The sequence below is a fragment of the Platalea leucorodia genome (genome assembly GCF_965183815.1).
Source record: "Platalea leucorodia genome assembly, chromosome: 3".
Classification (NCBI taxonomy): Eukaryota; Metazoa; Chordata; class Aves; order Pelecaniformes; family Threskiornithidae; genus Platalea; species Platalea leucorodia.
In genome coordinates, this window is record NC_138825.1 from 522,175 (window position 1) to 538,359 (window position 16,185).

General features: G+C 43.2%; 1 protein-coding gene across 1 annotated transcript in view; it reads left to right on the top strand.

Annotated features, from left to right (window-relative positions):
* CFAP61 (cilia and flagella associated protein 61) overlaps window positions 1-16,185 on the top strand; it is a gene marked incomplete at its 5' end in the record, with an annotated part of 114,048 nt that overhangs the window by 80,891 nt on the left and 16,972 nt on the right. The window contains 3 exons of the mRNA XM_082305627.1: window positions 2,474-2,801; window positions 3,304-3,395; window positions 6,564-6,769. Of these exons, the coding sequence (XP_082161753.1) occupies window positions 2,474-2,801; window positions 3,304-3,395; window positions 6,564-6,769 (626 nt within the window). The remainder of the gene's footprint in view (window positions 1-2,473; window positions 2,802-3,303; window positions 3,396-6,563; window positions 6,770-16,185) is intronic.

Sequence of the window (16,185 nt, forward strand, 5' to 3'; positions counted from 1 at the left end):
TGGTCAGAATTCCCTTCGCTGCGCATAGTTCACTACTTGTTTTATATACGAACAAGCTCAGAGACTCTGGCTCCTCTGCTGCTGCATCTCTGCCATACCAGTGTTGCTAAAATTTGCAGCTCCCTTTGTTTCTGTCTCCTGTGCCTTTTCTTCCAGCTGGCTCGTTCAGCCGGTCGTGAGCATCTGACGCTTGCCCCGAGTCCACAGGACAGCTCTTTGGTGGTGTAATCGGGTAACATCTTTACCCAGGGCTTATTCCTGATGCTGGTTTGCCCTGATACAGTCATGTCTCGGGCTGTTCAAGATGAATGCAGCAAGATAATGCATGCTCGTCTGATAACTTTTCACCTCAGCCTGTACAGTAATATTTCTTGATGGTGGGCAGCAACATTCAACTTGTCATCTAATCATTTTAAAAGGGGAGGGCACTGATGAAGGGGAAGGCTCTTTATAAAGGCTCTGGAGCTTCACAAACTGTAGTGTAGCGATGAGATGGTCAGTCTTCATCTGTACCCTTTGCAGACCGTGATCTTGTGTAAAACATCTCTCAACCTTGTCATTGTTATTACTTTTAACCCTCAATGTCCAGCGTGCACTCTTGTTTTACACTATTTTTGGGACCTTTGTTCTGCCAGCCCCAGGTCTCGCTTATCTGCTCCTCATTTCTCGTGTTTCAGACCTGAGACGCCTCCAGGTGATGCAGGTTTTACCTTCCCCCACACCTCTCTTAGCTTCATCTGAATAGGCACTTTCGTCCTTAGTGAGCGCATTTTTGGTTCTGGGTTTCAGACAGGCTTTTGCCTCTTTAAAGTCACTTTTAGGCAATGTAGGAAACCAAATAAAACACATATCAAGAGAAATGTCAGATGTGTGTGTTTCTAAATCGATTCGAAAGCTCCTCTCTGCTAATCAATGCGCGGAGCCTGTGCGGAGCGTGCAGACAAAAGGCGAGGGCCGTGGTGGGACCCTGCAGTCCTCGCTCTCGCGCTGCGCTGGATTTCAAAGCGGCTCTTCAGGCATCCAGCACGTTTTGCAGGACGTGCTGCGTGCACATCTGTTCCGCACCGATGCCTAACGCGTAGGACGATCCAGTGGCCGCTTCCAGCACCACCTGCTTTGCAGCGCTTGTTGCGGTGCTGCTGCCTCAGCTCCCGTTTTGGGCAGATGAGGTCTGATCTGCTTTCTCGTGTCCCGGGAGAGGGACTATGCGGGTGCCACAAGAAGACAAAAGAAGGGAATTCTCACTAGCTTTTATTCTTCGAGACTTAGAGGAGGACTTGAAGGATTTAGGGTGATTTTTCTTTCAACGCCCTTGAAATCTTCCTGTGGGGAAGACGAGCTCATGGCTTCAGTAGATGCTGGTCCCAAGATAAATCCCTACCTCAAGGCCAGTTCTGTAAGGAGCAGTAAGACAGCACAGGCAGTGTTTTCGAAGAATGGCAGTCACATCTTTTTTCAGTCCTGCAAACCAAAACAGAGCAAATAGGTCTCTGCTGTGCGCGCTACCAGATTCAGCAACTGACTGTCAAACGTACCAAGTACTCTTGCTTACAAACACAGCCTCCTCTGGGCAGAGCCGGCTGATCTAGATGGATCCGACATCCGCCTAGACCCGTGCCCTGTCCGAGGGCCGCTGCCGGGGCAGTAGTCCCAAGCACTAAAGGAGGTACAGGTTAGTCTGCCTCCTGAAGCAATATTATCCAGAACTGGAATAGCTAGAGATGCGTTTCAGTCCTGACAAAGTCTGGACGTGCTTTCCAAAATCTACGTCACTATCAAGTATAGTAAATCTGAATGCTTCCTTTTTCATGTAAATGTTCAGTCCTTTTATACCTCTCACAAACGTCTTGGCCTCCACAGCTTCCACTGGCTTTAGTTCTGCCGCTGCAGTTTGAATGAGGAGGACATTTCCTCGGAACAAGTTGAATTTCCTGTCTTTCCATTTCGTTGAACATCCCCGTGCTGGTAGCCATAGTAACGGAGTTTGGTAAACAGTTAGGCACAACAGTCGGAAAAATATCGGTAATAGGCAATTATCCTGCTCAAATGCAAAGTAAATTGTACTTTTCTATTACTTAGTTTTTCAGTTTGGCTTGAGCATTTCAAAGAAGAAAACCAACTTGATAAAGGGTTCAAGTCTCTTTCATATGCTCATACTAACACAGAAAATACGCACGTCCGCTCAGGCTATTTGACATAGCTAATATTAGAGTTTTTAAAATAAAACTCATCTAATAACCAGAAGTAGATGAGTCTAGTTTAGTCATGCTCCCCTCTACTGTCTTTGTTTTAATTTTAGTAGCTGTAAATAATGGATCAGAAGGATTTATCTGTGTATATAAAATCATACTTCATTTCATGTTCTTGTTTTTTTAAAATAAATAACATTCAGAATGAAGTGTAGGTTTTGATTTATGAAATTAGCCAGTAACTACTGTATAATAACCTACATTTATTTACGTGTCTCTTTTAGGCATTTTTTAGCTTTGCCTACAGGACAGTGGATTATGAAACCTTTAAGGCAATTAATGATGCGTGCCTTGTTTTTGACGGAAGACTTGTGATCGATACCGAATTCCGTACTACTGATGTCAGCATCAGGGCTGCAGGTCCTTTAACAAAGTACTCCAGGAGATATTATGTAGATGAATGGACACACAGCAACTTCAATTCAAAAGAGATTGGCTTTGAGCTTGCTGCATCTATGCTGAATCTCTTTGATCCAACCCCTAAGCCCTTTTCTAAGCCGCCAGAAGGCACAGATAGACTCATCCCCGTGTACAAAGGGTGTAAAGTTAAAGGTACGTCAAAATGGATTTCTGTCGTACTTCCGTACCCTTTTTGGTATTTTTCGCTGTTCTATAGCAAGGGTAGGTCCATCTCACCTAAGATGCCATCTAACGGCAGTGAAGTCCTCAAAGCTCCTTGTATAGTCAGTGGAGAGAGGCGAGTTGCAGTAAAAGCTTACGCCGTAGATGGTTGCTAGTAACAGACCAAGTTGTGCTTTCATTTCTGCAGTAAATATGGTGTGTTTCCAGTGAAACTCAGTGTCTTTATTCCAAGTTCAGGATCAATAAAACTATAATCAGAACTTTTCAATCTGTGGCTACTGCACCAATACGTACGAGTACCAAAAAAGAGTTTATAACATGAAGCCCACCAAAACAAGTTCCTTGTTTTCTTTTTAGAGCCATTTAGTAAACAAACAAACAAAAAAAGATTATGGGAGAAGGAGGGCAAACAAATACGTTATTTTCTTCTTTGTTTATGATTTAATAAATCTCATATTTTCATTTATGGCAGGAGGCGTTCTTCCTGGAGGTTACAATTACTTGCATATTTCCAAACCAGAAATCCCCGTCCGCTTGGACTTAAAACTTGCACTGTCTGATCACGTAAGTTACATTATTTAACTTCTCTTTGTTTCATCCTCCATTTGGAAAGATGTTCTTATTTAGGATAGCACAGGTACATGCATAAGTACCATGCATCTTAAAAAATACCTTGGGTAACCATGGGTTGAAGTATGTATTTAGAGACCTTCCGGACCTGGGACTTAGCAGTAAACTCTGGAATGGAACAAACCACATAAAACCAAATCTCTGATTATTTGAAAATATTGAATTTATTTTAATGTAAATTCACTTTCATTTTGTAAACGTGGAATACATACAGATAAGATTATCTGATTAACTTCTTTACTGCGATTCTTAATTTCTTTGCCATGAAAGCAACCAAAACCGAAGGGTTTTTTGGTCCTCAAAGGCAGGAAATACTTGTCAAGCCCTAATGCCCTGAACTCTTCATTACTACTTGTAGCACTCTGGGTCCGAATAGTTCCCTCACGGGGCACTACAGCTCAACTCCTTGCCCTTTTCTTCCAGAGTTGGTGGCTCAGCACTGTGCCTGGTTCCTGAGCCATTTGTCTCGGCACAGGTTGGGAGGCTATCATGTTGGCTTTTCCTCGTACTCTCTTTTTCAGAATGGCTTTATTTTTGCTTGATTCTGTGGAGAGAGACAAGTCATTTTCTCAGTCATATGGAATACGTTGCTTTTGAAGTTCCTAGCACATATTTAATACCCAGCACATCAAGGTAGTGCTGGTATTTGCCATCAGATTTGCATAAGAACAACTCCAGTCAGCTAAGCCTGGGTGTGTCATATAAATCAGGTACAGCTGATGAACAAGTATGAGTTATATAGCTAGCTGAACCTCTTAGATGTTCATTTCCATACTTTCTGATATATGGCTTTCTCAAAAGATGCACAATTTCTATAAAGAGGACAGAGGATAGTATTAGCTGGATTCTGCTAAAATATGTTTTCAGCCTTAGCACTTAGCACTCTTTCCTCCCTGGAATAAGGTGCTATAAATGCATACGGATGATAAAACTTCACAGTCTGTCAGTGAAATTCAGTTGCTTTCTAGACTAGTAGGAAAAGCATATATTCTGGAAGGGACGCTCTGTACTTCGCTGCTAGAAAATAGCTAGTGCTGCAACCAAGAAAGCCATCTTTGAACAGGAAAGAGGGAAGCAATTCACACAGCTGGGCTACACAGGAGATTGCCCCATGGTACAAACGTGGAGACGCTTCTCTTACTGGAGAACCTGACTTGTGAAACAAGAAAAGGACTAGGTTCATGTATTTTAAAGCCAGCGGGGACCATCCGCCTAGGCAAGCTCCTGTTTCATACAGATGGTATGTTTTTCCCCAAGGATATCTGCATCAAGCCCATTCTTGTAGTTGATGTAAAGAGTGGCTTTTAAAAGACTGCTTCAGTGCTGATTTTAAAACTTGGACAGCAATGGTCTATAGAAAGAAATTATTTTTTTTTAAAAAAGGAATCCATGCTTTGGGAGGAGGAATCAAAGCATGGCTCGCCTTGTTTTCCAGCTCTGCAGATGCAGGATGAGCTGTCCAAAGCAGCAAGTACTGCGAAGCAGAAGGGACTATCAGAGAGAAAAATTGGTTTTGTCACTCCAAATTGCTAGAACATGGTTAGAATTCTTTTGCTGCAGCTTTGATTACCTGCTGTCTGAAAAGGGAACATCTTTAAAGCCACTCCAGAAACTTCATGTAAATCCTAAAAGAATTTCCTAAGAAAGAAGTAGGAGAAGCTAGTGAAATGTATTAGCTGAGAGATGTGGAAGTAACAAAGGTTACTGTAGCCTAGCAACAGGTTTTAGAAATATATAAAGCTGGAACATGAATACAGCTTTAAAAAATAGCTTCAAGCCATTTGATCATCCCACTGCAGTGTGAGGTTTGAAACAAATTTTTACATTTTTGTCTTTTATTAAGTGATTGGTTTAACTAGCTAAAACTAAATGCTACTGTTTGGGCATCAACATCCAACATTATTATTCTTTTATTGACAGCAGAGTTGGTGTTAGCAACACTTGGCAGCCCCTGTTCAAATTAGCAAGAGGGAGTCACTGAGAGCAATTCTAAATAGTATATATATTTGTGTTTGTGTGTATATATACACACACACATATGCATATATATGTAATGTAAGTATATGCATATATATATATTTTTTTAAGGCAATAGCAATTCATCATTTACAAGTCTAGAACATAGCCTGAAGGAAATGTCCTAAGAGATCAAGGCCAGCCTCCTGCAGTTGCAGACAACCGTCTAGTACATAGTGCGATCTATAAAATCTGGAAGTTTGTTTTAGAACGGAACTGGGTCCTTCCTGGTATTTCTTTCCTTGGAAGGCTGTTCCAACACATCCCACCTCTGACTACTGGAAGACTTCTTCACAAAGCCAAAAGTGCTTAATTGGTACGTGATAAATCTTTGAGTTGTAACATTGAAGTTTGCTTGTAACTGATTACTGTGGTATTATCAACCCTCTGCCTACAATCGTATAGCTTCTATGATGTGCCATAAATTTGGACTCTGCATATATACTGTGTGTGTATATATATAGTACACATAAAAAAACCCCATATATATAGTTATAAATCTGGAGAGAGGGTAAAAAGTATACCAGTGTGTTCTTCATTCATCAGGACGGTATCCTATAGTAAATTATGATATGCCGTGTGTCTGCAATAATATGGACTCTGTAGAATAAATTGGGATTAATAGATTTCAATTCAGTTGCCTAAACAGAGGCATCTAGTGTTGTTTGGGATGCCCCAGGGCATCCCTCCTGACCCCCAGCTGCTGCTCCAGGAGGTCACAGCTCTCCCATGGGTCCTGTGGCACAACTGCCAGCCCAGTTCGGGTGGGCCAGATACCCTCAGGTGTCTCAAATGGCACTCGGGACTGGGCAACCAAAGCCCGTGCTGCGTAGGCAGTCGTATGCTGCACAATTGTGTGCGGTTAATCAAGGTCTAAGCCACGCAGAAAATCTTTGTGTGCAAACTAAAGCAAAGTGCCTTGTTGTATAAACCATGTTACCAGGAATGAGCATTCTTGATTTAAAAAAAGGGTTGTGCATTTTAAGAAATGGTAAATATCAGCTAGGAAACCCTAGCTGATCCTGTACATCCGCCAAGTCAGGTGTTCGTCCACCTCCACAGCTTTCCTGATATCTTCTGTTCCAGGGGATGGAGATGATAACCGGAGAGGCGAGACATGGGAATTATTTCAGGATGCATATCAACAAATATAGTATGGTAGATAGCATCACCTGCTTTTCAAAGGAACCCTTTCCTGTCTCCAACTACATTTGCTTGTATGGACAGCATGAGCGTCTTCTTAATGACCTCTGTTACCGCTGGAACGAAGGGCAGATTACAGATCTTTACAGGTAAGATAAACTCAACGTTGTGCATAAAATCTACATTCTGGCAGAATTTCAGTTTTATTTTATTACGGTTTATCTTCTGGCTGTTTTCCCTTAGAAGAAAAGATAGATTTTTAAAAATATTTTCCATTATTTGGCGAAATTATCAGTGGTAGCTCAAGCCCTGAAGACCTTCTGGAAAGAGCTCTGTGTCCGAGATTTATTTAGAGGAGGAGCAGTGGTTTACTTGACCATCTTTCATCTGAAAGAGCATTTCAGTATCTTTGTAGCTTTTGCTTAGAATATTCAGTAGGCTTAACTCATTAAGCTGAAGCTGGACAGTCCTTTTTTACTGAAGATTCATATTCAGAAGTCACTTTTAAAAGTCAGTATTTTTGTCATTTTGAATCTATTCTTTAAGTCAAAGGCTTCTAGGGAGACCTTAAGTCACTCGTGACGATAGTCACACTCGACAACTTGCCTGCCTATGTGGTGATAAAACAAACCCTGAAGTTTATCCTCCAGACTGTGTTCTCTGTGAGGGAGTTATTTTAACTTAATCCTATAGCTGGAGGCTGGGTCAGGACTCCGCATGTTTAGTGGAGGTTGCCCATCCAGCTCGCAGGGCTTCTCCCACCGCAGCACCTGCGGCAGGGAAGCGGGTCTGGCAGCTGTCCTGGTGCGCTCCCCGCCGCGCCCAAGCACGCGCGGGGCAGCCCTGCGCACCGGCTCTTCCGAGGCAAGGACCGAGGCGCTCTCGAGGGGTGGGAGAGACTGAAGAGCCTGGCTATTGCTAGCCAAGATTCATGTGCCATCCCCGCTGAGAGAATTTTTCATTGCTTTTGGAAATGCAAACTTAATGAAAGAAGTTATTATGGAGAGAGGTAGTATCTGAAAAAATGCGATCTACCATATCTTTAATCTTCTGCTACTTCTCCAGAATTTCATATCTTAAAAAATGACCTGGCCTAAAAACTCAAAACTTGTTTTCTTCCTTATGCCTCAGTGAAAGCAAGTGCTTTGGAGGTCAAGCTTGATTAAAAACAAAACAAAAAAACCCCCAGCCTTGAGTTTCATTCACGAGGTAGAATTCTCTGAGCACGTAATTGAAACGGGAGGTAAAGAAGAACTGGCTGATACGTCTTAGGTTGATTTTCATTTCAAAAAATCCATCACATGTGGTGGCTTGGGACCCTGAATTGTCACAGGCAGAGAGGTGAAGTACGGCATTACATCAGCTGGTTTAGAGACAGAAAGCCAAGCACAGGAACAAATGGTGAATTTTTATCATGATACAAAGCTGCTAGTGGTGCCTTAAAAGTCTCCAGGTCTGATTCTGTTGTATTTATAACTGATTTGAAGAAAGGCATAAATCGTAACAAAATTTTCAGATTAAACAATGTCATTTTGGTAACAGTTTGTACAAGTTTGCTGTAAAGGATGTGCTGTGGTCCAAAAGAAACTTTGCGTGATAATAGCAATCTACTGGTTCAAAAAAATCTGTAGGCGTGAAGCACCTGATACCCTGAGACAGGGACTTCAGAGCCTCTGCATTCCTGTACCTCTTTCTTTAGCTTTTGCACTTCTGGTGGTTCGGTGTCAAAAAGCTTCACCAGAATACGGATAAGGCATTGTACACTGCTAAGGACAGAGAAATGAGAATGTCTGCTGGAATCGGGGAGGAGGGGGGATCCAGCCAAGCCCTTCAGTTAATGACAAAAGATCGGTTTGTGTGTCGTATTTTGAGAGTAGTGGTATCAGCTGCCGTCTCCAAGGGTGAACTCCCCTGAAAAGGAGTCGGGGCTTCCCTGGGACTGGCTGTGCGGCTCTCACAATTCTTCTAATCTGTTTTGCAGTCCTCTTCCTGCACACTCTCCTCATTGTAAATATTACAGAGTCTCGCTCCTCATTTTTTGCTTCTCATCTTGTACTGAAAGACAGGATGAGCCCAGACTTCAACTGTGAGGTTTAAAAGTTTCTTGGACAAAAATGCTTCTTTACAAATTTCACTTCAGGAGACCTTCGTATGCCTCTGCTGAGAGGAGCGTGAAACTTGTGAATTATTGCTGCTACAGGGATTGATTTTGATTTATAGAAAATGTTGGGTTTGTTTTACAAGAGAGGAACGGCACACAGCAAATGTAAAGTTCACATAAACAGTACATTGTCAATAGGTGTTAAGTAGAAACTGAAGGAGGATGACACACTCGTATGAGATACAGGCTAAGACGACAGATAATTTTCTTTCCTTGTCACAGCTGATGCTGATCAGCTAATACATTTTGAGCACTGGAAGAAACTCAATATTCAGGTTGTGGCAAGGTATCATCAGTCTTTTTCACGGTGTTACAATATGCAAACACAGCTGTGACCTAATCTTTTCTACGAACCACAAATGTTGCCAGACACTTACGCCTTTGTTGTTTGCCCAGATGTGGTTACAATGTCAGTTGTTATACGTACTAGCAAGTTTGACGCCCGTATCAACATCTGGAAGAATAAATCATCTTGCTTTGGGATTTCTGCCTCCAGCACAGGTAGCAGTCTTTTCCTGACCTTGACAAAACCAGCATTTGTTCCCTTTCTCTCTCTTGCTGCCTGCTGGGCAGGTAGCCCGGCCCGGGGACGTCGGTGCAGCTGCACTTACCTGCACTCTTGACGGCTATGCACACAGGTGTTGAAGAGATGAGACATTAGGTTTCTGAACGAACAGCTTATTTTTTCATGAGAGAAATTAAGAATGTGTTAGCCTCCCTTGCTCTCATGATCGTGACAGGATCCCCACACAGTGCACAAGCTGATCGGGGGATTACAACTAAGATCAAGTTCTAAACATCCACAGAGATTTTAAAAATCTCAGGAGAGATGAAGATCTCGGTGATGATCTGTTAATAGGATAAGTCAGGCCAGTCAACATTGTAAGAGTAAGAAGTGCAGCTTTATCTGATGGCAGCATGTACGCTCACTGGGGGAGCCTTCGGCTCCTGCAAGGCTGCTTGTATCTTAGCTGGTCTTTGCTTACCAGGATCCGAAGTTGTGCAAGGTCAGGGTCCTCTCGCCCCCGCGTACTCGCGGGCACCGTGACCTGCGTGCCTGGGTGGTCTGGCCAGGATCACTAGTGTGCCACACAGGGACACCACTTAGCGGGTCCTCATCACGTCTCTCGAGCTCTTCTTAATTAGTGGTGATGATGAAATAATTTTGGGCTTGTCTTTTACAGCCTTTAGGCATGGATGTTGTTGGGGATCTTTTGCCTCATTATTTTATCTCACCTCTCATTAGCCTGTGGCAAAATTCCTGAATTATAGTAGCCAGTTTTTTCTTATCTGGTTATTTTATTGCCTCCAGTCCTGTTTTTCATCTTCTTTATACCTTGTCTTTAGATAGGTTTGTTCCTTCTCTTCTTGCTATTTGGTCATTTGAATGAAATCACATATGTTGCTCTGCAGCAATTAACATAATGTTGTTCTTTAATCCTTGCTCGCTTGTTTCTTCCAGTGCCTTCACACACACGCACGCACACACACGTACGTTTCCATTCATATCAGTCTTGATATTTCTGTTACAAATGTCTGTACTGCGAGGAGGATGGATTCTCTAGGTAGTTTAACAGGTGGGAGACAGAAGAGCAACCCACTGCAGTAAAGGAAAACCCTTTGCAGTCGGCCGCGGCAGAGTGAAAGGACCAGTGCGAGAGGGAAGCAGACTGCCTGCCGTCGCCGTGTAACAGTCCTAGCAGAAGGCAAACTGCCACAGGGAATTCCTTCTTTCGGGAGGAGGCAGAGCAATGGAAAAAGGCTGGGCAATATAATGTAGTCTCATAATATAGAATATCATATCGTATATACAGTACATACACATCCACATAATACAATGTTATATACAATGTACATATATGTATGTACAATATACAACAATATACAGCGTTAAAACCTAGCCATGAGAAGACCATCTATTAGAAAACCATTAAATTGGAAAATGTTTTAGCGTCTTGTGAGATGAAGATTGTCTTGAGGCTTTTAAGTAGATAAAAAGTGGTGTCTGGTCGTCTTTTGGCAAGGAATATGAAAATGCATTCGTTGATTCCTATCTGTGTGTTAAAAAGAAGAAAAAACTGGTTTGGGTGGTGTTCACATGGTCTGTAATGATCTCACGGGATCCACGTGAATGCAAACCTGATGTTAGGACTGAATTTTTCTCTCTGACTTTGAAAAAAATCCTTTTAAACTATGCACATTACACTTACATCTACTTGCAGTGTCTTCTAGCAAGATGTGAAGTGCCCTTAGTGAAAAGAAAATGTAGACTGTGAAAATGTTGTGGTTTGTTAGTTAGGCTTCTGAGCTTGCTGGTTTGAAACATGCGTTCCCCTCCTCCCTTCTTTATGCCTCTATTTTGGGGGGGGCCTTCCTATAAGGCAGGAAAGTACAATGTTTTAATCTTTTGGTCTGCATTTAGATTTCCCAGCATGGCATCTAGTTCCAGGAATGGACACAGTGGAACAGCTGTCACCTGGGAGCTAATTTATTTCTGTGTAGCATGCAAATTATCTTTTAAATAATTAGAGAGTGCACCTAGCAATGAATTTCCTCACTGATTTGCGTTCGGTATAAGGACTGAAAGTTAACCCCACGATACCGGATTTCCTGACCATAATGTGCCAGTGCCATTTTCAAATTAGCGTTAACAACAGGCCCTCAAGATTCAGCTAACGTGAAGAAGTAACCCCTTCCGGTTGTGCGCGCGAGACTGCCAACGGTAATAATGGGATAAACAACATTTCCTTTGCCGAGAGAAAAGTTCCATTGATTCCAGTATGAGGTCAACCTGATTAAAAGCTGCAGGAATTGACCCACAACCAAATGAAAGATTGAAATCGCTTCCCTCGCCTCCTCCCCCGCCCCTGCAGTAAATGTACCTTGGCGCGGCGGGCCGGCATCGCCCTACGCCTGCTGCAGGGCAGGGGTCTGCCAGCGCCCGCCGTCCCCGCCTGGTCCCGCGCCAGGGAAGGAAGCCCCTCAGCCCCTAGGTTTGCAAGACCAACGGTCTGATGCCCCCAGTCACACTACTGCTGGTGATCGGTGTTCAGGCTGCAGCCCTTTAAGACTTCAAGTTCATAAATTTATCAACCGAGCAAGCAGTAACCGAAAAAGCCAGCATAAAATCGTCTGACTATATTGCCCAGTCACTTGGCTACAAAATGCACTAGCGCACTTGAGAGCGTAAGCTTTTAGTGAGTTACATACTCCTCTTCTGTATTACGGTATTTTCACAGCTCGCTGAAAGCCTCAGATGCTTTTGAATTAATTTTTTTTTCAGGGAAACTGTGCTTTGAGCTCTCATCGTTAAACCAGCCAACGCTGTATCTGATGGAAGTAAAGAGCTTTAAAGTTTCTTTTCCTTTCTCCTTTAGCATACAAGTACTATGGACGTTTTTAAAGGAGGTCTTGGTGCAACCCTACAACTGCACAGTTGAAAGAAATGCTCCTCAGAATGCCTAGCCATGCCTTAGCTGTGATACAGATATTAGTGATAACAACAGACATTAGTCTTTTTCAAAAATAATTGCCTAGAGTTAAGCTTCTGCAGCCATATTTGGGCCTGATTCTCATAGGTGTTGGGTATTCCAGCTTAATTCGGAGCAGCGTCTGAGTGGGCTCAGTTCATTTTAAGAGCCAATGTTTGTTTCTACCTGTGCAAACAACAGCCGCGGGAACGGGCTGTTAAGCCAGAAGGTGACCGCATCCAGTCAGGCAGCTGTCTCTTCTGACTGCACCGCAGTGGGATGCGCTTCCTCCCTCTGACCATTATAGGATGCCAAGGTCGACTGGGCAAATTGTCAGGGCCTTGGACAGGCCGTATCTACAGACCAAGAGAAGCCTCATCCTCACTTGTCATTGTGCTCCAAGAAAAAGGCACCATTGCCATCAGCGATGGCCACCCTTCTGTCTGCCTCGTGCCACCACAGTAGGCGCACTCCCTCCGGCTGGGCCTCCAGCCGCTGCCTTCCTGAGCAGAGAGGTCTTGCCGTGCAGTTGTCCGATGTCAGGGCAGGCAAAACCTTAGGAACCAAACACACAGTATCCTACAGCCGAGGATTTCTTATAGAAACCTTTTATGTCACCTGGAAATGTAACAGCATTACTCCCTAGATTTGGAATCCACTTCAGGAAGGAGTTTCTGCAATTTTTATTCATTCTGCATAAGGCTGCATCTTAAAAAGGCTCAACTGGAATTTGAGCACCCAAGAGTGAGGCTCTTTCCAACAGGGAAGACTCCTCTTGAAGGAAAAAGAAAGCAAATTCCAGTAGGTTTCATATGAAGTGTCCCCTGTACCGCACTGCTTCCCTTCCCTCGGAGGTCTCCGGTGCTCGCTTGAAAGCCTTCAGATTCTTTCCATTGCTGTAGCAGCAGATAAAAGAGGGGGGTGGGGAGAGAGCTCCGAAATATTTTTTTTTTCTTTCATTTTTAAGCTTATAGATTTGTTACTGGTCATCAGGGCTCCGTGCCGCTTCACAAAGGAGGAATGTAACCAGCCAGTTGCACCCTTTTGTATTCTCCCGAGATGAAGGCAACTGTACGGCAGTTGCCAAGTTATGGAACGTGCCCACAGAGCGGTGGAATCTCCCTCTGCTGCATCTTAAGTACAAAACGGATAATTAGAGGGGTCTCCTGATACTTGGCAACCAAATGGATGCTCACTGGCATCATGCCTTTAAGATGAGATAGAAGTGCTTCATGTAGGCTTCATTTGGCAGTAATGAAAACCAAATCTACTAACATAATGCATAAAAAAATCTGACTCGCTAGTTTCTAAAATACTTAAGTAGCTTATTTATCAAATTAGGTGTGAGTGTTCTTTTGCTTGGGATTTTGTAAGACTGTATTAATGAACTTGTTTTCAGCCGTGACCTACAGAAGATGCGGGTCGCATCCCATTAATGTGGCAGTGATACTGATGAGGAGGCAAAGGAGCACCACTGTGGCATGACAGCGAGTGCAGCAAAGGCAGCATCACTGGGGGAGAGGCACAGATTTGGGCTGACAGCGATGAAGTGGCCTGCCAGAGGCAACATCAATATGCCAATCGGTTTCTAAAAGGCACCCTCTGAAATGCTGCGTTGCTTAGCCATCCCTTTCTTGAGTTTCTTCTTGTACCTATTCACCAAGTTTACGCTCTGCGTAATGCTGAAGTTAGTAAGATGCTATATGTTAGGCACTTCTGGTGTTTAACAATTTGTAAAGCGTGCTGATAGACTAACACATGGTGTAGCAATCAAAGTGGTTTGAATAACACATAACACAGAGTATGAAGTGGTGTGTTGATATTTTGTTTATATTTAGTTTTTACCAGAAATGTGCTTTTAGTCATCTGTACTTACTACGCTTCAGTTTGCATTATGGAGCCATCTTGGTGCGCACAGGCTGGGCGTTCAGATTTTGCTGTGTCTATCTGTAGGCTTCCTAGCTAAGAGCAGAAGAGTGTTACAGCGTCAGTCCTGTGCAGGAGTCCAAGAAGGCAGTGTGTATTTTGAAGGACGATTAGTGGAGAAACCTTACAGGCACACTCATCCAAGCTGAGCTTAAAAAGATGTTTGTTTTTTTTTTTTTTAAATAACTTGGTTTCCAGCATTGTAAGGACTTGCCTAACTCATTGACAATTTGTCTGCCCTGCATAGTGGTCTCAAGTAGCACCAGGAGGAGGACGAACTTGCCACCGTTCATCGCACGGTAGCAAAGCTCTTTGCAGCAAGGCGCAGGTGTGCTCTGAGCACCTCATCTCCATTGCAAGCTTTGGGGTTCTCCAGAGTTGGGGTTTATACGTCCACCAATCTGCAAAGGTCAGTTTGGGGACTGCGGGTATGAGGTCCGCAGAGAGAAACCCCCGTTGGCAGACATTAACCAGAGGCTCTTTGGCAAGTGGGAGTTGGGAGGGTGGCTTATGACTCTGGCAATACCTATGCATGGGACAAAACGTACAGGGGATTTTGCTGAAATGTAGCGACAAAGGAATTTTTTTCCCAGCACCAGAATAGCAGACAGGATTCAGCGCTCACATCTGAAGGGAGCGAGCAGCTTAGACGTGCACAGATCTGTGGTGATCCACCCCCGATGTGTGTTAGGAGATGGGTATTCACTGCTGTTAGCAAGGCGACACGCAAACAGGCTAGCGCTCCTTTTCCTGCACGCGGCCTGGCCGTGGTGGGTGCTGCTGTCCAAGAGGCTAAGCACCCTGAAAACATACGGGATGCCCTACTGAAAGTGGCACAGCTTCAACAGCGACAGGTACTGATATGCAGTAGGACACAAGGCTGCCAAACACGCAACAGAAATGCACGAAGGGAGTCGAACTCCCTTTCGCTAAGATGCTTGGGAAAATGCCACCCAGAAACTACAAAAGTGAATAATATCACTGGAGGTTCCTTAGCTGTTCCTTCAAACCCTGTCGTTTATGCTCACATTACATTTTTTGTATTAGCTGTACAAGTGTTTGCTCAAAAATATTTTGAGCGGTATGAACAACATTTACTTATTTTAAAGTAACCATTTAGATATTTCTTACTTAAGTTCAATTCACACATCATAGTACTGTTCACATTAGGCTAAGAGTGATTTATTAAGCAGTGTCATTTAAAGAGAGTTTAAGCAGAAATACCACACTGGACTGTTCATTGACGCAACTCTAATAAATCTCACAATGTAACAAATTAGGAAAAAGAAGAACATTTGATGTTTTCGGTATTATTTTTAAAAGGACTGGGTAAAGATATTAACTTATTGCTTATAGCCTGAATAATCAGCGATTATTTAAACGTGAAATGCATGCTACATAGAAAAGCTGTTTTTAAACCAGACTTTCAAAAATGAAGAGTGATTGTTCATTAAGAGAAATACTAGAATGCACCGCTGTCTGGAATTTGCCGGATCCCATACCATTAGCACACCGTCATTACGTTTAAGGGATTCCACCTTAGGCTTCTGTTCGTCGTGCAGACAGTGAGATTTATTTTCTGCAGGGATGAAAAAAGACAGAAAGGAAACATGGCAGGTAGTGAGCACGGCTGAGAGGGACTAATGCTGCTCAGTACGCTTTGCAGCCTAATTAGAGGAAAATTTGTGTGCTTTTTATGAAGAGAGAGAGGCAGGATAAGGAAAGAGGAACACATGAAGGGATATCAAAGCACTAACAGCTTTTTTGCTACCAGAATTAAATGCTAACCCCAAGGTGCACTGGTAAAGCTCTCCTTACAGTGCAAATCAATATAAATGGTAGACCTCTTTAGGTGGCTTTAGATTTCTATATATTAATGTCGTTTTTAAGGAGCAGCTAACTAACTTGCTAGTGAAGAACTACGTTACTAAGAAACCCCATGTCCAAATTAGTAAGTAAAGGCTAGTCAGCTGAATCTTACCATGTTAATTTGCAGTCGAACCTTGCT